The 25,846-nt window shown below is 43.9% G+C and overlaps 1 protein-coding gene and 1 long non-coding RNA gene across 2 annotated transcripts; both read left to right on the forward strand.

The window, feature by feature from the left end:
* Positions 1–25,826, forward strand: LOC115401998 (uncharacterized). Its single transcript, XR_003933058.1, has 4 exons — positions 1–13; positions 1,663–1,666; positions 20,238–20,242; positions 25,635–25,826. It is a non-coding gene; the product is annotated as an uncharacterized LOC115401998 (long non-coding RNA).
* stmn4 (stathmin-like 4) lies at positions 15,036–25,043 on the forward strand. The gene is made up of 6 exons (XM_030110405.1): positions 15,036–15,169; positions 22,118–22,180; positions 22,411–22,506; positions 22,588–22,793; positions 24,043–24,234; positions 24,919–25,043. Exons 2-6 carry the CDS (start codon positions 22,168–22,170, stop codon positions 24,976–24,978), a joined length of 567 nt encoding a protein of 188 aa, XP_029966265.1. The 5' UTR covers positions 15,036–15,169; positions 22,118–22,167; the 3' UTR covers positions 24,979–25,043.
* Positions 25,827–25,846: the final 20 nt, after the last annotated feature.

Here is a 25,846-nt window from a genome sequence, read left to right on the forward strand (position 1 = left end):
GAAGAAGACAGGAGTTAATTTACCACACACACACACACCCTTGCTTTCACCCAGTAAAGTCCAGTTTGTGGCATGCCCTCTGTGGTGCCGTATAATCACTCCACACTTCCTCTGAGCCTCCCCGGTGGCAGATTGACTAACAGCCATAATCCTGAGCCGAGGGGGGCAACGGTCACCCGGTAGTTACGACCGCTGTCCGGCGAAAGCCTCAAATCTCCCATAAGTCACTTTTTAGGGTTTAAGAACACAAGTGTTGTTTTGCTTTGGCTGAAAGTGATCATCAGTGTGGAAACGGGAAGAACAAAGCGTATATTATGGCAGACTTCTCTTGAGAACAGAGGAAAGGTTAAAAATGAATGAAAGATGTGAAACATCACTGGATATTTACCTTTAAGACTCATTTGGAAATACCCCATGATGTGACCTGTCTTTGTGTCTTTACTGTTCGACTCACAGCTCCGTTTATGATCCGTCCACCTGATTCCAGCTCTCATGTTGTCCTGCGGTGCATCAGAGGAAGTCACTGTGTAAGCAGCTCTTCGTCCTCTGCAGCCGCTCACTGTTTCCCTTCATTCAGTTCTGTTTTGAACTCAACAGGCTGGAAACAAAAGCGCTGGACAGGTTGATAAAACGATGGACTGCTGTTCATCAACACTGGGCGGGTTTTAGAAAACATTGCAGAGAAAACATGAACAAAATAGCAAAATAGTTCTAAACAAATAGAATACAGGAAAAAAAAATATGCTACTCATTTTAATGAAATCCGTTAGTAGCCTTGGTTATGTGGACCAAGTTAATCTGATTGGATTGGCTTTATAGATTTTTTATTACCAGTAATCTTGTGTCTTTGCTTTTGGTTTTCTCGTGTTTGTTGGTGCCATATGACGCTGATCTGGCTCTGGCTTTACACACACACTCATACGAACGCTGCCCCGGCCTGGTTCATCGCCCTATCTGTTCTTAACTGCCTGCTTAAAAAAGGGCTGCCGGTGAGAATCTAATTACCTGCTTTTCAAAACAAAAGCTTGGAGGCGGACACGATGAGGACGGTTCAGGAAAGAGCTTCTGGTTCATTTGAAGGTGATTCAAACCAGATCTCTCCCATTACTGTGTGTTATTTCTCACAGGGAAACAGATGGAAAGGTTTATCCCAGCATTTGACATCATATCAGGGGAAATTATCAATCGTATTATTTCTAACTGCTTTCTGGAGCCACTGCCAAGCACCATTATGGAGGTTTGTAATTGCATTAGGAATATTATCTGAATTCGGGCCTTCGCTGCCTCGCAGCTGTACAGAGACACAGAAGAAAGCGGGACTAACGGGCCGCTCTCACGTTCCTTATTTTGCCGAAACACGTGTCGCAGTCGGAGGAGGTGAGCTCCAGTTCAGGGTGTCCATCCATCCGTCCCTCATCCATTTATTCATGTGCGCGTGTCCCGGCCGGGCCCTCCTGCGCTGAGCGCCGCTGTCACAGGCTTCCATGCATGTCAGAGCGCCGTGTTTTATGTTCCCCTCTGCCCCCTGCAGACCCCGCCGCCGTGATTTAAGGCGGGAGGAGAGAGGGAGAGGCAGAGAGCAGGAGGAACGCCTCCGTCCTTCCTGCTCTCAAACCGGCCCCCGGGGGAAACAGCAGCTCTGACCCCAGCAGGTACAAGGAGGGGGGTCGGGGGGTCAGGGGGGATTTCTTAATGACACTTCATAGCAGCTTACACACTTTTATTGAAACAAGGACAGTTACAAACATTTTCCACCCACTTTTCACTGAAACCTGCAAGGAAACAAGCAGAACTGAAAATCCACAGATTATTAGTTTCACAGGAGATAGAAGAACAATCAATTCAACCACTGACATTATAAATAAGAAGTCCCTCAGATGGGGCATCTGCTCCAGTCGTCACCTCAGCTTCATTCAGTTGAGCAGTGCTGAGAAAAAAAAATAGTAATTATGTTAAAATAACTCCATGGTTCAAGTTACTGAAAGCTAAAAACGTTAACTTTCATTGGACAAAGATTTAAGTAATGATTAATTCAAACAGTTTGACCTTATTATTGATATTTAAACTTCTGCTTTTTCCTTAAACGCAATTAAATGCCATTTATATGAAAGAAAAAATGTCTTGGAAAGTGTATAACTGGATAAAATTCCGTTATATTTGACAGTTTTAAAAGGTCTCAGAACAGTTTAAATTCTCACCAGATGTTTCACAATCCTCTTGTCTCATCATGATACTAGCATTCTCCAACAAAATGTGGTTTTTATCAAAAACTGTTTTCTTAACTTAGCAATTTAAAAAAAAAAAGCAAAATGTGGAATTCAAATAAACGAGTCAAACACTTTTCATTGTACTTTTGGAAATTTTAAGTGCAATACACTGAATAAATGTTGAAAAACCTATTTAGAACATGACTAAACTCGCAAAATGTCACATGTATTTTGAAAAAAGTACTCGTCTTGTAATGTTTATTCTCCAGTTTAACTCATGCGGATCATATCTGGCCAACAATGTAGAGCCAAATATCTGTATTTTGACTGCGCCCCTGAGTTTATGTGATGTTTTGAAAAGAAATAGTGTTTGTTTGATGGTGAGAAAACATCTCATCAACTACTTTGTTTGAAAGATAAAAACTAGTTCCTGTTAAGAAAAAAATGATGTGACATGAGTCTGCTGGTGCAGTAACTTCAATCGCAGCTCAGTAAAAATCAACACTTACATCTGTCTGTTTTTTGTCTCATTTTAAAATGTAGATATTTCCACTTTATTTACTATTTTTAGAAAAATGTGTCATTTGTCATCACAGCAGCTGCTCAACCCACAAAAAAATATTTTAAAAAAATCAATGAATAATAAATAATGGAGCAAGAATAACAACTTATCATGAAAACAAATCAAGTACAGCAGCTGTAGTTTTACTTGGATCAGAAATTACATCAAGTGTTTCACATCACAGCAACCCAAACAAATGCATTTAATATTTCTTTTCTGCAAATATTCAAATCTTCTTGTGTTTGACAACCTTTTGTCAAACTTTCAGTTTGTTACCAAACGCTCCGAAAAAGACCTTTAAAAACCAGCCTGAAGACTTTTCTGTCCTTTCAGTGAAGTTCTTTAACTTGAACTCTTCCACATTTTTCTTTTACTTCATTGTTTTTATTCCTGTTTGTCATTTTCCGCCTGTTTGTGTTTGTCAGTGTTATTTCTGTGCGTTTGGTCTCCTTCCTCAGGTTTTCCTTTCTGAGAGGCTTTACGTTCTGAAAAGTCATGTGATCGCTCTCTCTGATCGACCTCTTTGTCTTTCTATTGATCAGTAATGTTTTTTTCTGGCAGCGACTTACTGCTCCTTGTCACTCAGTGTTTTTGTGCCCGAGCAGATTCTGAGAAGCCTGAGGTTTTTTTTTTTTTTGAGAACCCGTGATGAAACGCAGCAGGAACGCGGCGGATCATCAGATCTCCGAGCGGCCCTTTAAAGCCGTGATGGATGGGAGGTACTTATTGGAGGTGTGAGGCGATCAAAGGCGTGGCAGAGGTCTGGGCCCGCTTTACGAGTTCGGGCCGGTCGGCCGCCGGGCCCCCCGGATCACAGGATTCACTTTCCTACAGGCGTACATCTGGGTTTGCTCCCCCCGTGATCAGGCTGAACTAATGTAAAATGGCCCGTTCAGACCCCTTCACCTCACTCCTTTGAATCTCGCGGCTCCTCGGAACGCTTCTGACACCTTTAACTGCTCTTCCTGTTCGCCTTTAATATCATTACTGTCCCAGAGGAGGCCATCTGCTCGGAGGATGACAGATAATGGTTTTTATCTCGTTTGTAAACGGTTCCCTCTAAGTGTTTCTTCCCCTGTTCGGATCAGTTTTTGAATGCTTGGCGTGCGCCATGTAGCAGAGAGCGGTAGATACATGACAGATCCAAACCACATGGCTGAAGAGAAGTGAAACAGTCTGATCTGCACAGGAGATGCGGAACATGTTGATTTTGGCCTGCAGATTCTCACACAATTGTTTAATTGATGGAAATATGATTGCATCTAAAAATGGAGCAGCTTCTCGGCCCGGAGCAGAAAAACACAAAGGAAAGCTCAGATCCTCGTTTCCTGTATTCCCTCATCATCCCCGGCTCGGAGTGAAGAATCATGAAAGAAGACAGACACAGAGGGGGATTGTCTGCGTTCTTTGAAATATTTTTGGGGTGTTTTTCACACTATTTTTTTCAACATTTACAACATCTGCGTGAAACATTTTGACATGTGCTTGGTTTCCTACAGTAGCAGCACATTTAAAAGAAGAAGGTGTGTCAAACAAGCTGATTGAAATAAAACTGCTCTTCTTGAAGACATGTGTTAATTCAGAGACCACATACAGTCGAATTTCACACTGAGTGGGTCAGGCAGATAAGTTTTGTTGTTGTGACACACAGTACACATGATGAAAATATCTCCGTTGTCAATAATTTTAACAAAAAGTTACACCTTTTCATCAAGTCTTTTGGTGGAAAAAAAAAAGCTTTGCGAGAATTCTTGTTATAATGGCAAAGAAATTAATGATTTCTTTGAAATGTTTTTGCTTGGTGGTTTGGTGGGCCTGATTGGAGCCTCTTGCTGTTCTGTTTTTTGGCCCCCGGGCCTTATGTTTGACACTTCTGGAGTAGACAAAAAGCCCTGTTTGCAAGAGACCGAGCTGTCACTACACTGATCGGCTTGAGTTTGTGCAGTGTATCGCATTAGATGCAGATAAGGTCCATGCACACACATGCACACGCACACACAGTTACTTTGTATTTCTCAGCTTGCTATTTGTGTAACAGGAGCACTTTCCACCGCTTGCTCAGGATTTCAGGTCCGATGCTCCTCAATGGACCTTGACAGTAGCCTCCAAACACACGCTCAATCTCACGAAGCGAAGATCTGGAGCGTCCCACCGAGGACATGTTGAATGGGGTCAAAGGTCACTGTTAGTTCAGCAAGTCACCACCTGGATCTGTTTCTAATTGTGTGCTGCAAATATTTCTTTGTTACAGTGAAGGGAGGGTGCAGTCGTTCATTAAACAGGTGACGGGTCCGGGAGTGTGTGTGTGTGTGTGTGTGTGTGTGTGTGTGTGTGTGTGTGTGTGTGTGTGTGTGTGTGTGTGTGTGTGTGTGTGTGTGTTCTGTGGTGGTTTTCAGAGTCTGAGCCTTTGTCCCTCTGTCCCTCCCCTCTCTCACTCCCCGCTGTTTAAGGACAGCTCGACTGTGTCAAGGCAGCAAAGCGGAGAACAAGCGTTTCTTTCTCTGTGGGACGTTTTGATTCTTCGGTTCTGAACCGATCGGCCTCATTACGTATCTCTCAATACACATCAATACCAGCACTGAATTTAACAGGCCACTTAACAAGAATAGATGTTAGACAAGATGTTTGTTTAGTGTTAACGCTTGACAGAGCAGTCTGTAGCCTCTGATGTGGCGGTACGGACCCTCCCTCACCTGCAGCATTGATCCATCACTCTGCAATTTAAGTTATCACTCCAGCCACGAGACAGCAGCAGTGGTTACAGGGACTGTACGTCATCTGATTGAGTTAAAATTGGATTATGCAAAAATTTTGATTGTATTAGTTCAATCCTACAAGACTGTAACTATATAACTATAATCAGAGCAGAGGAAATGGTGTAACCAGATTTATTGTCCCGTTAGAGAGAATGTAAACAGCAAATCAGATTTCTCCAATGCATCACAGCAAGTTTTGGAAAAAAAAAAAAGGGATGAAAGTATTCAGTGCCGAAGAAAAACACAATTTTGTTTAACTGAGCAGAGAAAATCATCTTTATTTTCATTTAGTTTAAAAGCTGTTTGATTAATAACCTTGATTGCATTTACATGCATGAATATACAAGATTTATTAATGCGAGTTCATTTTCTTTTTTATAAAAAAACAAAAAGGTGCTAAGGAGCTCAGTTACAATGTTTATGATTCCATTGTGGAGGATCTCCAGTTCACCCAAACCTCCAGGTTTAACAGATCCTTCATCTGGGACATGGTCCGGGTGACGGTGGAGGGCTATTTCGACCCCCTGGCTTCTTCTCCCTGCACTTCACTGAACTTACTCTCACATTAATCTGTATTCTTGGACCAGAGTTTCCTCTTTCAGGTGCTTCTGTTTGACGGCCGGCCTTACTGCCCGGGTTTCCGGTCTGAAGCTGTTGTTGGAGTGATAACCCCGCTGAGCACCAGCCACCACAGACAGTTACAGCCCGAGACCCCGACACGCTGCAGGAGCCCCCGTCCAGTTTCTCCCACTGAACCGTGGCTCACCTCCAGGGCGCTTTCATCAAATAAACAGGCCTGACATTTAAAGTAATGTGGAGGAACAGAAAGCAGGAGAGTGCACCTCCACGCACCAGTCTTTTTATTTGATGGTCATATTTACACAGGACCCTGTAAAGGTGGGGCACTAATGTGGATGCTTGAATGTTCAAGGCTGATTTTAATGCACTTCATCAAAAGAAAGAACATGGCAGAAGAAATCTCATGTTGCTGCTGAGATATCGAGCTGCATAAACAAGCCGGACGAAGAGAGAGACAGCCAGAGCTCATCATGACGGCAGCCGCCGCCTGTAAGGAGGCAGAACAGTACCTGCAGTCACAGCTGTGTGTGATTTCCAGCTGAGGTTTCTCTGCTTTCAAATTCACCAACAAACCAGTGAGTCTTTTCACCTGCAGATTGTATTTTGCAGATGAAACTTTCAGAACTTCAGACATATCTTATGGATTTAGACTGCAGAGAATCTAGATCTTGTACTGGAATCACACGTCTCTGCTTCCTCAACGAAGAACATTAGAACTGATTTATTTGTGAATTCTTAGAAGTTTTGGACTCTGTCTGGTCTCCATATGGCCATGATGGGTACCTGATGGTGCACTTGATGGGTAAGTGGGTCACTTTTCTCTCCGTCTGCACCAACATCCAGGACGGATTCAGATTAGAAGCAGCTCGCTGCAGCAGTGGTCCTCACGCTTTTCATGTGGATTCAGCTCCAGGCTAAGAGAACCTGCTTTGATTCGGTTTTAACCACATTTGCATTTGAAGAGTTTTATGTTTTCTCTTTAGATGAATCAGATGTTCGGATGAAAATCCAATGCACTCAAAATAAAAAGCACAAGTGCAGCATTTTTGAACATTTCACTGATATTATAATCGCACGCTTCTGGGATTTATTTTTCCTCTGAATATGTGGCACTTTACAGTTTTTACTGCATTTATTGAACGGTTACACAACCACATTGCTTTTTTTCTTAGTGTTCAAGGTGATTCAATTGTACTTTTAAGAAGTTTTCAACATTGCTTTGTTGAGTTTTTAATATCCTGTTTAGTTCTTTTTTGAACCTCTTTAACATGCTCTTCATTCATTTTTTTGAAGCGAAATTATGCGTGTGCCATGAAACCGATGACATTGCGATATACTAGTGGAAAATCGCCATCATACACTTTTCAGTGAGGAAAGTTTACTGTAAACCGATGACTTCAGCCAGTTTGAAATGACCAGTGTTTCTCTAATGAATCCATGATTGTGTGTAATCGCCGTGAGGTCAGGACATTTCTTTTCCCCGCTGCGGATGTTGTTCAAGCATTAAGGTCACATCAGTGAATCTATAATGGAGTAAGAAGCAGGCGGAGGAAAATAGAGTCATCCGTTTTCCAGGCAGCAGAGGGTGATAGAGCACAGATAGAGTCAGCACAGAATAAAACCAGTTTTATGTACCAGTTACAGCAGATTTATCCACAGCTATGAATTTTTTTTTTTTCAGGAAATAATCAGAAATTGAGGAAACAACGGTGCATTCATGCACCTGGAAGCCACCATTTAGGAATGTTCACAAAGCAGGAAAATAACAGATGATATCGTCATCATGCAAACATACCAACACATACATTAAGCTTGTACAGTCAAGATCGTTCGCACATTTCCCCCTCCACACATTTGGATTTACTGCAGGTTTTATTTCTGGAAAGGTTAATGAAGTCTGGTTTTATTCAGGGAAATTACAAAGGCATGTGGTTGATGATCAAAGGCATCATGGAGAGTCGGTACTTCTCATTTACGCGCCTTGCTGAGTTGCTTCTCGGCGATTTCCACAGCTTCTCGTATTCTGTGTGGGAAACTCCACGTGTCAGCTCTGAAGCTGGAACATTCCCACTCTGCGATCACTCAGGACTGGGTTAAACATTTGAAATGTTCCTAATCAGATCCAAGTGTTACGTGTGTGCTTCACATGTTCTCACAGTTTCTTATTTATCAAACAACACAATCTGAGAAACAATTCAGCAGTTCTTGTGCTTCCTGAACACCGACATGCCCTCTCCATGAGACGGTTCTGCCAGCAGCTCTTCTGAGTCGGAGACCCCTGGATTACTGATACGTCAGCCAGTGAGGCCTCATGAAGTGGAGGCTTGAGTGGTTCCAGCAGAGAGAGAAAGTCTGCCTGAACTGAAAACAGACAGATTTCCTTTCAGAAAATAGTCAGCCTCAATAGTCCAGAGGACCGGAAGTTCAAACTCAGTCCAGGGTTGAAATCCTGGATGAAATAACCCCTTAATTGCATTTAAAATGCACTCATTTGGTTCTTGGGTTTCTCCTGCGAATGCAAGCTTTTCTTTAAGCGGATTGATTTTTAACGAGACGAAAGACAGGCTGTTTCACATGACGAGCTCTCGCAGATCAGCGTGACTCAAAAGTTTGGGGCTTTGTATATTTCAGCTGTTGATCTGGGTCAGATGTCTCAGGTGAGGCTGAACAAAACTTCGAGAAATGTTTCTGTTGATCTGAAAGTCTTCTTGTTTGTTTTTTCGCTTCAGCACTGACAACTGGTTTAAATAACGCCAATTAGTCAGCGGGAAGGAGACGAAGAGTCGTTTGTCAAACACACTGATGTCTCTGCTTGTAGCCGTGTGTGTGTGTGTGTGTATATGTGTGTGTTGGGGGGCGCTTTGCAGCGCTCGGGGGCATTTCAAGGTTTCAGAACCCACAGAGGATACATGTCAGCCATGAGATACAAACAAGCCTCCAGTCTGGAGCTCACCTCTCAGCCAGCAGGCCTCCCCTCCTCCACGCTGCAGCTCCATTCCGCTTGTTTTGGAAACTGTCTGAGCCGTTTAAAGGTACAGTGAACTAAACTCACGTCTCACCTTTTACAATTACAACATTGATTTTAAAGATAATGGCAAATCTGAGTGATGGAGCGTTTCTTCTCACGTTGGAGGAAAGTTAAACACATCAGTGACTCATCTCACCATCGAGAGGCGCAAAGTGGGAATGAAAGTCCGAACGCACCAGAATCAACTGCTTCTCAAACACGTCAACGCTCACTGAGGCAACTTTACCTTCAACTATCTCTCTCGTCTTTGAGTGCTCCTTATAGATTTAAAGCAGGCAAACTATCTCTTTTTAACAAGAGATTATGAATTAAGTCAGATTTTGGTCAGTTTTATGCCACTTTTTGAATAACTGCGTGACGGTATGGGACGCTGTACCTGGTCAACAGTTAATGACATGGAAAAACGTGTTTTGATGTTTTTAAAATCTCAGTTGTGAAACACTGTGCTATTGTGGTTTATTTTGCACTTATTCATAATTTCATTGCATTTCACAGTGTTTGTTTCTAAGACTGTTAAAGCTAAGTTGAGCTTGCTGAAGCAGATTATCCCTCCTTGTTTAATTTTCTTTAGTCTCATTCGGTTTCATTGTTCTTGTGCCTCGTCTGGTCTGATGCTCATTCTGCAGCACAATCTGCATGAAAGCAGCATCAATCTGTGTCTCCTCGCCACAGGACTCCCAATCTGTTAATGCAGTAAAACTCCGAGTCTCACGTTCAGAAACAAAGGAAGTGGCGCTCAGAGGAAAGCTTTAAATCCACTCTGTCGTCCCCGCCGACCCGCCCCGTCGCAGCAGAGCTCTCGTTTTACACTCTGACCTCTGAGCACACATCAGGCCGGCGCTCAGCATCTGCACCACATAAACAATAGAGAGCCTCCAATAAAACCATCAGAGAGAACACACACACACACACACCTCCACCTCCACACACTCTGAGGGTGAAAACACAAAGGAATCCCTACAAATGTCAATATCTGATATATTTAAAGTGTTAAGGGTGAAGCAGCAGGTCAGATCACTTCATGGCTGTTCTCACACACTTGACGGTGAGAAAATCCTGGCGGGGTTTGGCCAGAAGATGGCACAATACAGTCGAGACTCTGCAGGACAAAGTTTTCAACAAGGCCGGGGTCTTTAACTGGGCTGAGGGCTTCTTCTCTGTTCCTCACAATAAAATACCTCACTGTTTTTCTAAAAGCTTTTCATAATTTCAAAAATGATATACTAAAACAGCACAACACAGCTGCTGCTTGTGGGAAGGCTTCTGAATCACACATCCTGTTTTCATTCTTGAAAAAAAGACATCACATTATAGATAATTAGAAAAAAAAGTACCTACACAAAACCAACAAGTCCACAGACATGGTACTGATAGACATTCTGTTTAAATTCTGCTGTGCAGCTTTTTATTTCTGGTCAGGTGTTCTTTGAGTCTTCAGTCAAAAACAGATGTAATGGCTGTATATTCTATTAGATACGTTGCTTCATAATATAAATCATGTTAATCACAGAGTGTACTTCCTCCCTCACTTTCTTTTTTCAGCGATCAGCTGTTTCTGCTCAGAGTTCAGGAGGTCAGTAGAAATCCAGGAACGTCAGACCTGCACAGGAAATGAAAGACTTCTCCCCACTGACTGACTGTTTCCTGCTGGAAGTAAATGTAACTTCTGATAACATCCAAGATTCAAAACACCAATACTCCGGCGGTGCCTCAAATATTTCCGAAAAAATGATTAGCTCTGAAATGAACGAGAGATCGGTATCTTTTTATGAACAGCTGGGTGGAGGAAGACCCCAGGGCTGAAACTGTATCATATGTCATCGGACATTTTCCAAGAATGCTGCATATTTTTCAATGTGAGTTGATTGATCCAGAAGAAATTTACCTGTTGACAAATAAAGTCACCTAACTCTTATGATCCCTACAACCTCCTCTCTCTCCCGGCTTCCAGATGCACCGATTGTCAAGAATGCCCCCCCTCACTTCCTTTTTCTCACAGTCGTTCACTTCTTTGTCACTGAAGTTCTGGGCTGCTGGTTTCCATGGTAACAGACAGTTCCAGACAGACCGTCTCTGCTTGACAAGTGCGACATGCAGAACCACAAAAGTCCGCACGGCGAACCAGGTCACGACAACTCTGCAGGGCACGGCGGCCTCTGTCACCAGGAGAGTCGATGTATTGTGTCAAACTGTCACCTCCCTGCTCTGTTGATGCAGGCTGGATTTATCCACCTCTCTGCTGAGCTGAACTCCAGAAATCTTCTGCAGTTCGGGGGGAAATGGATGACTTCTCGTTCGGCGGTTGCAGCGGCTTTGTTTCCCCTTGATATCAGACCCCGCCTGTCAGAATCGATGCTCGTAAAAGCCCTTCAGCCTCAATCACATCACTGCAGAGTGCTTCTACATTAATCTAATTGTCCTTGAATGGACACCTGCGCGAGCATACAGCCAGTTCGGTCCACTCGCACAACTCTTTATGGTGGTGACAATATATGCAGACAGCATTCTCAACATTATCGACACAGGCTTCAGAGCCTTTTAGAAACACATCAACGGATTCTGTGTGATCAAGTGTAGTGGTTCCCAACTTCGGATGAGAGACCTCACTACATGGAAGCTAGAGATCAAAGGGAGGCCTTTCAGTTTAAAAAAACTGTGATGGAAATGTAGAGAAGAGCACAGCTGTGTGAGAAATACACAACAAAAGGTTTTATAATCACCAAACTAACTGAAATAATTCATTTCCTGTATTTGTTAAACATGTGCGCCGGCTACGATGGGATCAGCACGCAGCCTCCTGGGTCTGTGTGAACCTGATGACTGCTCTCCAGGCATGTGGAGATTTCACTGCATCATCCACCACCTGACGTCTGAGACACTAGACATGGAATCATCATGAAACCTGCGACAGAAAAAGACATTTTCGTTTGATTTGGACTTCCAGGTTGCACACACACATAAACACACACACACACACACTGGGCTGAGTGAGTGGAAGCAGTGGTTAGGAGGGATGATTTCATCCGGAGACGTTGAGAGGATGATGTCAGATTTTAGATCAGGGCTCTCTTGTTGTTTACGTCTGTTTCCAGACCACGAGGTCCTGGACGGCCGGGCTTTTGTTTAAGTTGAATCTTAGGTGTGGCGCATTTAACCCCATTTAACACTCTGCTTCAGCCGAACATGTGGTGCAGCTCCATCTGCTTTCTGCTACTTCTTCTTCGTGTGCCGGCCTGCAGAGATCTCACACTTTCATTTCCACAGTCTTTCCCCTCATCCTGGAATTCAGCTGCTATCATGTGTTCTAATACCTGCAATCCTTCACCCAGCTCCCGACCAGCATTCTTCTTATCTCCCATGGGTGTTCCCGCTCCGCTCCCCTCCTTCACTCGGTCTTCCCTCACTCCCTTGTCATGTATTTTTTTTCCTTCTGCTGCGGTCCTCCCTCTTATCTTTGTTCCTCACTAGAATAATCTGTTTGATCTTTTTTTTTTCTTTCCACCTCCTCCTTTCTCCTCCTTCTGCACCCCCCTCTAACTCCTCACTGTCTTCTCTCTCCGTGATGATCTCATTTCCAGTATGTGTGTGATGCTTAGTGTCACACGTGCACTTACCGGCAAGAGTATAGAGGAGGAAGAGGAGGAGGAGGAGGAGGAGGAGGAGGAGGAGGAGGAGAGCGACAGGGACACACCCTAATGTGCCCTCATGCCTTCCTCTTTTCTCGCTCTCAGCATGGTGACATCATGCAGGCTGTGTGAGCTGAATACAAGATCAATGACCATCAACATCACAGCTCTTTACACACCTCGGGTCCTGGCTTTTTGTCTTTTCTCCTGCTCTTAACTTATCCTTGCCACTTGGCTTTATTTGTATCATTTTTCTCATATTTTAGTGTCACATATTCCAGTATGGCTCACAGGGTGTGGCAGAACACTTCAAATTTGCAGGGTCTAATGGAGGGATCTGCTATCTGTTCTCTGAGGAGAAAAAACCTTTATCATCTCCAGTAAACCAAACAAAATGCCTTTATTAAAATGCATTTAACACTAGGTTTGGGACCAATAATAAAGTTTATTATTAGACTTTTTAGGTACCTTTAGTTGTCGACTAATTGTGATCATAAATAACAAAGTTCCAATCTAAGCAGTGAAGCTATCCACACCTTCTGACTGCCTTCTGTATTTACCTGTTAGGTATCTTCATATAAAGCTTTGTAAAGTTTCAGTAAGTGAGGCAGACGCTGGACATTCTGGAAAAGACCTGCTTGTTCATCCATGTAAGGATTGTCAGGCTGGTTCAATAGTTTATTGATTGGAAGAGTGATGTAAAGGTTCAGTGATATCTAAGGACCTGGAAAGGATTTATTTACTGAGTAAAGTCCTTCTTTGACTGATCTTCAAACAGTCATAGTAAAGTGACTTTATGAAATGTTTTTCAAATGGAGATATCAAAGGTACTGGAATACAAAGTTAAAATCTTTCCATAAACTTTAGCTAGAGGTTTTAAATCCAAAAATTTGATTGTAAATGAAAGTACGCCGCTGTCCTCTTATCCTGCATTACAGAGAACTGATGTCTTTCTTCTTTCCATTTTATTTACTGCTCTTTCAAAAGGAGCATCCCTGTAATCCTGAACTAAGATTCCCTAAAAATGTCTTAACTGTAAGTAACATTATGTTGTTATTCATGAAAACTCCCAAGAAATGATGGAGATTTGTAAGTTTGCTTTATTCCCTTAGTAGCCTAATGAACATAGCAAAGTGAACATTGCAGTGGTTTTTTTCCTCTATTGTCGAGCTATTTGGGTAAAATCATCACACACAGAGCCTGATACGAGCATTGAGTGGATACAATATGACATTTATCTGCACAAAAATGTTCATCTACTAAAAGACTGTGCTGAGGATCATGTCCAAATTACACAGTATTCATGAAGCACACTGTGTTTCATAAATATGAAGTATTATATGTGTTTTGTGGAAGAGTTCATGCTTGTAGTTTAATGCAGAAAGCGCAGTATGATTTTACACTTTTTACCTCGTTTGATAAGTAGGTCTAAACCAGCTCGGGGTTCAGCAGAAACGCTGCTGTTATTGTGGAGAGATCCGTTTACGCAGCTGGCCCCCCACAGCTTTCATTTGCAGACTTTATTATTGGATATTTTCTATGTTTGACTTTCAATTTGGGGTTTTCAAACAATCCTCTCCCACGTACATTTATTGTTTTTTTTCTTTCACATGCAGTTCAGGCAGCACACCCTTCATCCAGCACTACACTGCAGATTGAAGCACAGCATCTGAAACAATCAAAACACAACAATAAGGGGTTTAAATCTGAAGCATGCACTGAAAGCTTTTTAACACAATTGTTGCTGTAGATGCTGGAAAACGTGTTAAAAATATACTTTAAAATGAACGGATAAGGAATACATCTCTTCCTGCGATGACAGATGTAATGTGTGGAGATCTGCACCATGCACCATGCTGCAAAAGACCTCCTCCTCGTTCCTGTATTTACAGTTTAAATCTAAATAATTTAGTGTCCTCTGCTTTTTAACTGAGCCCCCCTGCTGAGGCAGACACACACACACACACACACACACACACACACACACACACACACACACACACACACACACATACACACACACACTCTCTGATTTCCCACCCTTACTTCTCTGAACTCTCTTTCATGCATGATGTACGTTCGTGCACACACTCCGTCACACACTCCTGCAGCATGTAATAAAAGTCTCCCCCACCCTCCTCCCACCCTGCGGTACAGCACAAAGGGGCCGACGGCCCTCCCCCCGCATCCTTCCTGCCGGCGCCCATTGGACGAGGGCCGTGGATGCTGGCAGTGCCTCGCACCAATGAGGCGTCTCCATGGTGATGTCATGGAGGCAGCGCTGATGCTGTTGCTGATGCTGTTGCCCGGCGCCTGAATCTGTGCAGCCAGACAGGGGGAACCGGTCCATCACCACCATCACCACCACCACCACCATCAGCAGCCGAGGAGAAGACAGGGGCCAGAGGGGGGTGAGTCTCCATCACACTTAAGTTTCACTGCATGGATGCTCCACCTGCATGGAGCGGGGCGATGGCGGGATGCTGACGATGCGGCGGTACCTGCTGAGGTGAAGCCGGAGAGAACTGAGTGTACCCTGTAACTGAATACTGTAAAACCACCGTCATCTATTATTGATCCTCCATATGTGTCTCTGTGGCTTTGTTTCTGCTTTTTTTGGGAACGGAGATGGTGGAGGAAAGAAGTGCGTGTATGTGTGTGTATGGGTGTGTGTGCGTGCGGGTATGTGTGTGTGTGTGTGTGTGGGAGGAAAACGGGGGAGTTGTGTGTGTGTGTGCGCACGACTGAGGGGGAAGCAGTGTGAACAGAGGAATATGTGTGATCTCTGCAGTGGTGTTCAATCTGTAAAGTTTCCTGAGTGATCATTTCACATGAAGTGTCTGTAAGAACCATTCAGCTCAAAAACCTGGAGTTTAACAAGCAAAGGGTATCAATATTCAATCATGCTGTACCTCGGTCAAAACGTGTCATAAAAATGCCACAGGCAGCTGTTATCTGACATATTTTCCAAAGTTCTTGACATCTGAGACATTTTGAAACTTCAGAATGAAGTTAGAAAATTTAAAAAAAAGTCAATGGAACAAATTCACTGCTTTGATGTGGCGAAACTAAAACAGTATTACTCTATACTTGTTCGTTATTTCTCATGTTTGGGTTTGGAAAAGTACTAAAGTAAAAAAACTTTAACTGAGGCGACTGAGGGCATCAGAGCTCAGTGTTGTGTGTGAAGAATTAAAACCAGACGACTGGTAGAAAACGTGATATCTCAGTTGGCACCGGTGAAAACAAAACCACTCCGAGCATGGGACCGAACAGAAAAGAGTTGTGTTTGTGGTTTTGTGAGACCTTCGCGAAGCACGCACTTCATTTCAGATGTGTTCTGTGACTGGATCGTTTTCCACATGGGATGCCCAGTATCTCAGAGAAATGCTGGCATCCAACCGTCCAGCAAACACTGGATATGGGAACATTTGGAAGCTATTAAGATGTCTTTTTCTTTCCTCTTAAACTACTTCTAGGGCAGAGGGCGCCCTCTAGTGGCCGCTGTGATTACAGCAAGAACAATGGAGAAAAATCAGGCAAACGATGGCTGCTGGGAGAATTTTTCCCTCCATCACATGCAAATAAGAAATACGCAATCTTAATTAAAAAAAAAACAAACAAAAAGTCACAAAAAATGAAATCAGCAAAAAGCTACAACATTGTTACAATGATAAAAATGTGTTGCTTGTTGTAACTGCCTGACAATTCAACTACTTTAAATGTATCAGTTCAATTTGATACTTTTCAGTTTTTTGACCCTTAAAACATCTTAATAACAATATTTAGAGTAGAGTGGAAAAGAATAGAATAGAATATGTTCATTGTCATTGTACTCTGATCTCTGCAACATACATAAAATCCACTAAAAGCACTAAAATCTACTGAAACACTGCAAAATTCCCTATAAGGCATTATAACTTTCTTCTTTCTAAGACAATTCATTGCAATAAAACTCACTGTCAAACTTTACTTTTTTCTGTTCACAGAACAGCTAAAAAATCCAAAAAAGAGATTTATTTTTTATGTTTTTAACCCAGTAAGATGAAACACATGATTCAGAGACACAGATAAACACCTAATACTCAGGTTCTGAGGATTTAGTCAGTTACGAGCCAGCCCAAGCTTCATTTTTAGCTCGATGGTGCTTTGAACTGAATTCCCAAAATGTTTCTCAAAAACTGAACTCGTAACTGCTGAATTGGCAGCTTTTTCCTATACTTCCCGTATCTTTATTTCCATACGTGAGAAATGTCACCTTCAGCGTATACAAGAAGGGCAGCCGTCCCCCGGGACAAGAACTCCATGAATATCATAAAACAGTAGCAAGAAGGTGGAGGGGAAAAAAAATCCTTGCTATGATGTAGCTGTCAGCGAAATTCCCCGTCAACATGACCCTGAATGTTTCTCCTGTGTAGCGAGACTTTTACAGGCCGACTCCCACCGACAAACAAGAGGTGAAGTGTCTTCGCTGCTGCAGGAAGCAGCTCATTGATCTGCAACCTGGGTGGCTTCGCAAGATGAGAAGCAGCTGTGTGTGTGTGTGTGTGTGTGTGTGTGTGTGTGTGTGTGTGCGCGCTGTGCATTCCAGCAGCATGGCCAAGCAGTATGTTTACTGCCTGATTAGCATGCACGTATGTGTGTGTGTGTGTGTGTGTTTGTGTGTGTGTGTGTGTGTGTGTGTGTGTGTGTGTGTGTGTGTGTGTGTGCCGCCCCCACAGGGAGCCATGTCAGGGTGGTCAGGTGAGCGTGCGCTTCTCCATGTAATGATGTGTCACTCCTCCTCCTCCATGCTTCCCTCATTAGTGCACTCTTCTCACTCTGCAGCTCACTGCTCCTCTGGATGGATGGATGTGTGTGTGTGTGTGTGTGTGTGTGTGTGTGTGTGTGTCTGTCTGTCTGTCTGTCATTACCATAGACCAGAGGGACGTCCAATATTTGATGTCACCGATCAGTTTCAGCTCGGTGACATCACATATTGGACGTCCCTCTGTCCTGTCAGTCTGAAGACTGATGACCTGATCGCCGGGCAATTAGCTGAATTTACCCTAAACTAAGACTAATAGCAGCCAGTCTGGTTTTACCCTCCAGCACTGCTAAACCTCTCAGCATCTATCTCAGCATTTGTGAGGAAGTAGCAGGATAAACTGTGAAAACGGAAAAACTTGTGTTGCGTTTTGGGTGTTTGAACGGGGCGAAAGGCAACTTTTCTTGCACGCCACCAGCATATTACGCAGTTCTTCTGCACACGCACATCACTTCAATGGGTGATCACTGAAGAATAATCAAATGAGGGTTTTTTGCTCCTGAACGATCTGCCCAATCGTTTCCATGGTTGAGTGCGTTTGCTCACTGTTGCCTGGGGATTTGAACCCACGCAGGCACAAACTGAAATGTCTTTGCGCCATGTTGGATGTGTCGGTGGAGGAAGCTAATAAGTTTAATGACAAAAAAAAGAAGACGAAAATAAAAACAAATAAGAGAGATGATCTGTCACAGCTCAATATTCCAAAAATATGAAGGCAAATGCATCAAACTGATAAATCAGCAGCATGTGTCAGCTCACATTCGGTCACGTCATGTAGGTCTCAGAAGCCCAAAAAATATAGTATCAAGTTTGTTTGCGCCGAATTCATCCTTTGTTCGGAGTTTCAGTGGTCTGAAAAGTGGCTCTGAGGAGCCCTCCTCAGAACAGGCTGCTTCTGAACCTGCGTCTGGCCACGCCCACTCTCACACACCACCTGACCACCTGATAAACTATAGATGCTCTAGAGGTGGATAACCTCTACTGACAACCAAACAATTAAATTAAAAGAGTTCTCTGATCCTCCAACCAAGGCTGATTAGCTAGAATCCATTCGTCTCCAAATAAGGAGTGTATTTGTTTCTAACAGGGTTGAGAAAAGACTTTTGCAATCAGCAAAATTTTTTGTGTAGGTGAGCATTTCTGCTTTGGGACTGCGGGGAAGCATCGAGGCAGACGCGGAGGCCCGGTCTGCCAAGACGCTGTATTCAACCTGCTAAATTGCAGGCTCGTGGAAATCGATTGCGCTTTCCATTTGCATGCATTTTGCAGGTCAACTGAGAATCACACCATGAACAAACAGCAGTATTCATGAGGGGCGCCGTGCGCATTAGGCCTGTTTATGCAGCAACGATCTGCTGATATCCCTTCTGTTTCCCATGAGAAGCCCCGCAAGCACAGAATTAAATGTGGTAGTCGGAGGTGTAAGATGAAGAAATCAAACACATTTCACCAAAATAAACCTTAAAATGTAATATTTGGGGGGGTGATCACAAAGTCAGGCCTGTTTCTTCAGTCCGTTCATCACATCCAGTCCTCTTTGGCTCCTGTTAGATCAGCTTCCCTGCACGTAACGTCACTTATGCCCGTTTAGTAGATCCAGAGTTTTATAGGCCTCGTATTGACGAGCTCGGTGGGACGACGCCACATCCCAAGCTCATGTTACGGTTCTGCTTCCTACATTAAAAGTCCGTGAAGCGCATTACCCCTCTGAGATACTGACATTTAAAAGCAGTCAGCCACTGTTGGAGCACTCAGGTCTACTGGAGGAAACCCGGCCGCTTTTCTCTGAACCACATGCGTTTTCCTAAATACACATTCTTGATCAACAGAGTTGTGTTTTGGGGAGTTTAATTAAAGCCGGGACGGGAACTTTAATTAGTGAGCGCGCTGGACTAAGACCAGGTCAATGAGCTGTGCAGCAGCCTCTTGAATTCTCATATTATCAAATTCTCCTGCGAGCAAACAAGAAGTATTCCAGCAGCAATCAAGGCGTTCGAGTGTTTGCTGATTGGTTTAATCTCGAACTGCAATTCATGGAGTCCACATTAGATAACTCGATGGAATATGATGTATTTATTCGGCGGTGTTTTTTTTTTCACTGAACGGGATTCGAATGCCTGCTGGATGGATTCAGGCAGTCGGTCAGATGTCGATCGGTTGGGTGAGGATGAGACCATCTGACGGGGGGGATGGAGTGATGGCAGGTGGCGATGAGATCTGGTGACGGATCCATTCAAAATGTGACGGCACCCATATCCAGTCAGCATATTTACAGGTTTTGTGGATAAAAGCGACTTGCTATTCTACAATCAGTGCATCACAGAGACGTGTTTGCTCCTGTGCAGCATATTGCAGCACAGTTTTAGGCTCTTTCTGAGCAGGTGGTGTAACAGGCTGCTGCTGCTGCTGGGCTTTGTTATTTATACCACCCCCCATTCTTTCCCAATATCTTTCCTGCAACTTGCCTGAAATTTACTGCTGCTTGTTCCGTTTGTGCTGCTGTTGTGATTCATTCCTGCAAAACACGCAGGAGGCCAAGGAGCGAGGAAGAACGACGTTCTCCCAGTTCTCTGAGTAAATGTGAGCTTCACTTGGATCTTTGCTGAACAGAAAGATAAGAAGTGTTTGAATTTGGATGTTTAGACAGCTGCTTTCTATTTATGTACTGAAAGGGGAAGTTTCATGATTTCTCTTGAGGCTGATGGTGGAGCAGTCTAACATTAGTTCAGCGGTCTTAGATCCACTGCACTTAAGAATCTAGAGTTTCCCTTGTTGTTGTGCACAATTATGCAAATTGTGAAAGTGTTTGTATTTACTGCTTCTTTTTTTTCCCACTAAACCTATCCTCTCACATGTCAGAATGTACCATTTCTGCATCTATTAGCATGCATGTTTTCACTAACTAAACCTTGTGGTATGGCTTCCAGTCTTCCCAGTCAGTCCCAGAATGCTTTGCACTGTCACATCAACACTTTGTGCAATCTGCATTAACAATTTTTCAGCTGAAATAATTGAGATTTTTGTGTTTCTATCCACATTTCTTTCAGAACTGAAACATCAAAGAATCATTGACATGTTCAGAATATGATCAGGATGAAACGACATCATGCTTTAAAGCGGGTTTGTCTCCTACAGCGACCAGCTGGGCAGTGCCACCATTGTTTTTGTATTTGCAGAACCGTCACACAAAACAGAGCTCCCTCAGAAATCTGATTTACTGATACACTGATTCTGATCTCATTACGAAGGGGTCTGCTGTGGATCAGCTGGTGCAGCGGGTTGTCTTTCCATCACAAGATTACTGGTTCAGTCCAACATCCGACCATCGTCCATGTACTCTGAGAGTCAGTGTGTTCCCGGCGGATGGTTGAGAACCTTTCATAGCATCCATCATCATTGGTGTGTGAGAATGGGTTCATGTTGCAAACAGTTTAAAGCACTTTGAGAGGATTAATACAGTCCATTCACCACAAACAGCATTACACCAGCTTCTGCCACCCGACCAAACCTCCTGAAAGAAATGTGCTCATTTTAATGAGATTGTTTAATATGGCCACTTATAGAGCAAGTGACCTCAGCTGGTGTGGGAGTTTTTTTTTGTCCTCTACTCTTTCAGCGCGATCCCCAGTGAACAAACGACCGAAAGCAGTTATTTTTTTTGCGAGGTCACCCTCTGCTCTGAGCCGACTCCTCTTGCTGCCTGGTTTTTGTCCAAATGTTTGCCCTCGTTGACCCACTGCAGTGAGCAGTTTGTAAATCCCAGACTGGTAACAGCTGACTGCCGGAGTCGTTGGTGCTGTACTTCTCATTTAACAAGTGAAATCTTACTAAAAATTTGAAGCCGATGCAACAAATATACACAAAACACCGCACTGGTGAAGCTCATGTCTCCTGCTGTGGGGTGTGATTCCACCACTAAATCCTTCAGGCCATGAAAGCAGGGTGTGGCCGTAACACGGCTCCCCCCATTCAACACAGCACGACCGGCCAGGTGGCTGCAGTGAGCGCCACATCGACACACACAGCATTTGCATTGATGCATCGAGCGGCTGGTTAGAAGTCTGGCTGCAGCAGGATTTTACTGCCTGCCACTCCTTTATTTTCCCCCCCATGCTGCCTTTTCTCGCATTCCCCCCGTTGGTCTCAGAGCAGACAGGATCATTTGTCTTTAATTGATTTGTTCATTTGCTTTTCTTCACACCCTTTCAGTTTGTTCCGTCACCTCCAAACAAGAATTATTTCAAGAAGGGCAAAACAAAAAAAACGACTGCCTTCGGACTGAGCGACCCTTTGGGTCAAAATGTCATAAAATCTGTGTGATTGCTTCTGTCAGACTGACTTTGGGTTACTCAGATAAAAGTGCTGCATCCATTTCCCTCCTCTCTGATGTCGGCTGGATCAAACAGTGACTGCAAGAGGCTCTGCAGTTGTGCGCCTTGCTGATTATCTCCCCGGTCCCTGCACCTCGCCGCTCGCCGTGTGACCTTTTTAAAGCTGCTCCATTCACGCGACCCCTCCCTTTCTTTCTGTCTGTGTCGCATCTCCCTGGCAGAGTGAGTCGGATCTTCAGCATCCCCGGAGAGTCGCATACGCAGTGAGAAGATGACGCTGGCAGGTAAATGCAGCGGCAGCAGAAACCCCCCCTGACCGTCCCGCCCCGCCCTTTTTGGCTTCCTCTCCGCTGCTCAGCAGAACCGAACGCCTGTGTCATGCGTCTTGTCAACATTTGATGGGTTATCGTAACGGCTCGAGACGGGCCGGTCTCGGGGCATCATGGGGGACTGAATGCTTATTCACTGCCCAGTTTTTACTCAACAAATTGTGTGTGTGTGTGTGTGTCCTCAGCCTACAAAGAGAAGGTCAAAGAGCTCCCCCTGGTGTCTCTGTTCTGCGCCTGCCTCAATCCACGCACTGCAGATCAGCCCACCTACAAGGCAGAAGGTTGGAAAAAAAAAATCACCAAACGGCTGTTTATTGATTGATCAAGCTGTGTGTAAACCGATTTTAATAAATGTCCCACAGACGCGGTGGACCTGGGCTGGTGCGTCATCAAAGACGTGGAGGTGATCGAGCTGAACAAGCGAACGTCGGGCCAGGCCTTCGAGGTCATCCTCAAGCCGCCGTCCTTCGATGGCGTGCCAGAACTCAATACCTCAATGCCGCAGCGCCGCGATCCTTCCCTGGAGGAGATCCAGAAGAAGCTGGAGGCGGCCGAGGAGAGGCGAAAGGTGAAGGGGGCAGAGGCGGCGGATGTGGTGTCTCCACCACCACGAGGAATCCAGCCACAACTGCAGCCCCCCCCCCCCCCCGGCTATTTGCGTCCAGCTCAGGCATTGTCAGACATCTGGTCCACGGCCCTTTGTTGGCCGTGTGATTTATCAGCCGGGGAGAAAAAAAGGTGGAAACGGATGAAAGGAGAGAGTTGGGAGGGAGCAGCAGACTGGACCGAGGGGAAAGGGAGGAGAGGTGGGAGGATGAAACGAGGGACATGAAAGTACAAGGACAGGCGAGCAAGGACGGGAACACAATGGCTCATATTCATCAAGCAGAGGACGGAGGAGGGGGGAGGAGGAGGGGGGGAGGAGGGGGGGGGAAAGGTGAGGACAGAGATATTATTGCTCAGTTTAGAGAGCAGCTACGGCCAAACGCTGCTCAATGCAACGTCATGCTAGCGCAGTTTTCTCACATCAAGAAAATCTCATATAGAAAAGGTCAAGAGTGAAACTTAAAAACAATAAATAAACATTTCCGGAAGCAAAGGTCACAGCGAGTGGAAGCTCAACTTTAACCTTATCTGTCAAACTAAATAAATTCAAATGAACAGGTTTTGATGAATAACCTGTTGACATGCAAATATTTCACGTTGACTCCACTTTAAAAAAACAAAAAAAGTAGCTTTCGATCCATCTTTGACGTGCACATATGTTTTGTAAGATGAGCCATATGATGAGGTCAGAGGTCAATAGGTAACTTTACCCCACTGCAGGAGTCTGCATTTTTCAAGCAAACTAAAATTCACTTGGAGCCTTAAAGGATGTTGAATATTTATTATTTAGAACATCGTGAGAGACTGATACCGAACTGAGAGAAGAGTGTTTTTTAAAAATAGTCTGATCGGAAGATAAAAATGATCACTTTGCAGCGCGGCTGAGGAGCCACATGCTGCAGATTATTGTAGGTAACTATAAACAACAGATTAATGAGGCTGGAGTCAAATTACAAAACCCTGGTTCTTCCCAGACTGGATGTAGTAAATGATCACAAACCCCTTTCACTGTTTTTGTCGTCATAGCAGCAGCCAGTGATAAATGAGGCTGGTGTCAAATTACACAATCTTGATGCTCTGTACAATGAGACTCAGTGCTGTTAGGAAAATGGTTTCCTTGAGGATCAGAGGTCAAAGGGCTTGCAGAAGGAGTGTGTATCAAAAACACTGGGAATGAGGAGTGTGCGTTAACGCTCTCTGTCTCCCCCTAGTGCCAGGAGGCCGAGCTGCTGAAGCACCTGGCCGAGAAGAGGGAGCACGAGCGGGAGGTGATCCAGAAGGCCTTCGAAGAGAACAACAACTTTATCAAGAACGCCAAGGAGAAGCTGGAGCAGAAGATGGAGGCCAACAAGGAGAACCGGGAGGCTCTGCTGGCCGCCATGCTGGAGAGGCTGCAGGAGAAGGTACTGCCTCCTCATCTTCACCCACAAATCCACTTTTTTAATCTAATATAGTTCATTTTGTATTTCATTTCTATAAAAAAAATTGGTAACACTTTACTTGAAGCCCCTCTTTATAACACATTATAAGTAGTTATAAACACTAATACATGATCACAATGCTTTATAACTCACTATACAGCAGTATACAGCATAGGATTAAGGTTAGGGTTAGGGTTAGGGTTAGGGTTAGGGTTTGGTCCTGGCATTGTGATCATCTATGAATGTTTATAACTACAGCTACACATGTTATAATGGCATTATAATGCTTTATGAATGTACTTATAATGTGTTATGCAGGGGGGCTTCAAGCAAAGTGTTACCAAAAAATTAATATATATCAGTAAAGGTATTTATTTCCTGACTGAAATACCCCAAAATATAAGAAAATATGCCTTTAAGATCTAAAACTGTTGAAAGTTCAGTTAAGGCACCTTATCAAAAGCCATCATTCTGTTTTAATACTGTTCTGCCCACAAGTTTCATGCCTAATAATGAATATTACATGATCCCATAAAAAGTTCTCCGCTCTCTGCTGCATTTGCATAATCAAATCTTTATGAGTTCTCCGAGCTTTTGTCTCGCCGCTCTGCTGCTGTTTCCCTCATTAATGCAGATGTATTCTCCTGTTTCTGTGCGTCTGTTCAGGACAAACACGCCGAGGAAGTGAGGAAGAACAAGGAGATGAAAGAGGAGGCCTGCCGGTAGACGAGAGGGGGAAGGAGCCAGACTGGGAGTTTCAAAATAAAAAAGAAAGGATGTCAAACCAGAAAAAAAAAAAAGAACTCCGATACTCAAATTAGGAGGAAAAAGCGAGTTTTCGTATTTGATGTAACGATTCTGAACAAGCTGTACAAAGTTTAGCCAACTCTTGATGTAGATTTTTTTTTCTAAAGGAAAGTGGGTTAAAAAAAAGAAAGTTTTTCAGAGTGACAGCTCAGATTTTTGTCCACTAAAGCTCTTTATTTCAGCTTTTTAGCATCAACACCCGAGCTGAGTGTTTTTCCTGCAGAATGCTAAGAAACAGAGTTTCTCAGGCTTAATCGGAAAAAGAAAAAAGTGCAAAATGATTTCAAACCAAAAGGCCTCTGAAGGTTTTGATTTGCAGGATAATTGCGCGTACGCCAGCCGACGCAACGCAAACAGGGAAGACAAGCTTCTGCTGTTTGTGGAGCAGAAATAACTCCACGTCTCCCCAGGTCCGCCGCTCCTCTGCCGAATCCTCGCTGCGTCGTTCCTCTTGTTGATCGGTCTGAAGCTCAGAGGATCTCCCCAAACGCTTCACGCCGAATAAAGAATGAGTGTTTTGTTTGTCTCTCTGGGAATGAAGAGGAAAAAACGTTTTCAGGAAAGAAAAAAATAAGGCTTGAAAGCTGAGGCCGTTCTGCTGTAATCTGCCGCCGTCGGGCTCTCTGTGAAACCCTAGCTGTAGTGTAGTCGTAGATCAGTGACTTGCATTTGAGCCTCTTAGATTTAGAGCACTGATTGCACTCTTATTTCATTAAGCACAACTCCAAAGCACATGAGCGTACAGCCAAGACGATCCACGGTAAAAACAACAACACCGCCACCACCA

The sequence above is a fragment of the Salarias fasciatus genome, chromosome 15, assembly GCF_902148845.1.
Source record: "Salarias fasciatus chromosome 15, fSalaFa1.1, whole genome shotgun sequence".
Classification (NCBI taxonomy): domain Eukaryota; kingdom Metazoa; phylum Chordata; class Actinopteri; order Blenniiformes; family Blenniidae; genus Salarias; species Salarias fasciatus.

Excerpts from the sequence above, each read along its gene's own strand:
- stmn4 (XM_030110405.1), top strand. Across the intron at positions 22,507-22,587 it reads GCCCACCTACAAGGCAGAAG|ACGCGGTGGACCTGGGCTGG; the intron begins GTTGGAAAAAAA and ends AATGTCCCACAG. Across the intron at positions 22,794-24,042 it reads CGGCCGAGGAGAGGCGAAAG|TGCCAGGAGGCCGAGCTGCT; the intron begins GTGAAGGGGGCA and ends GTCTCCCCCTAG.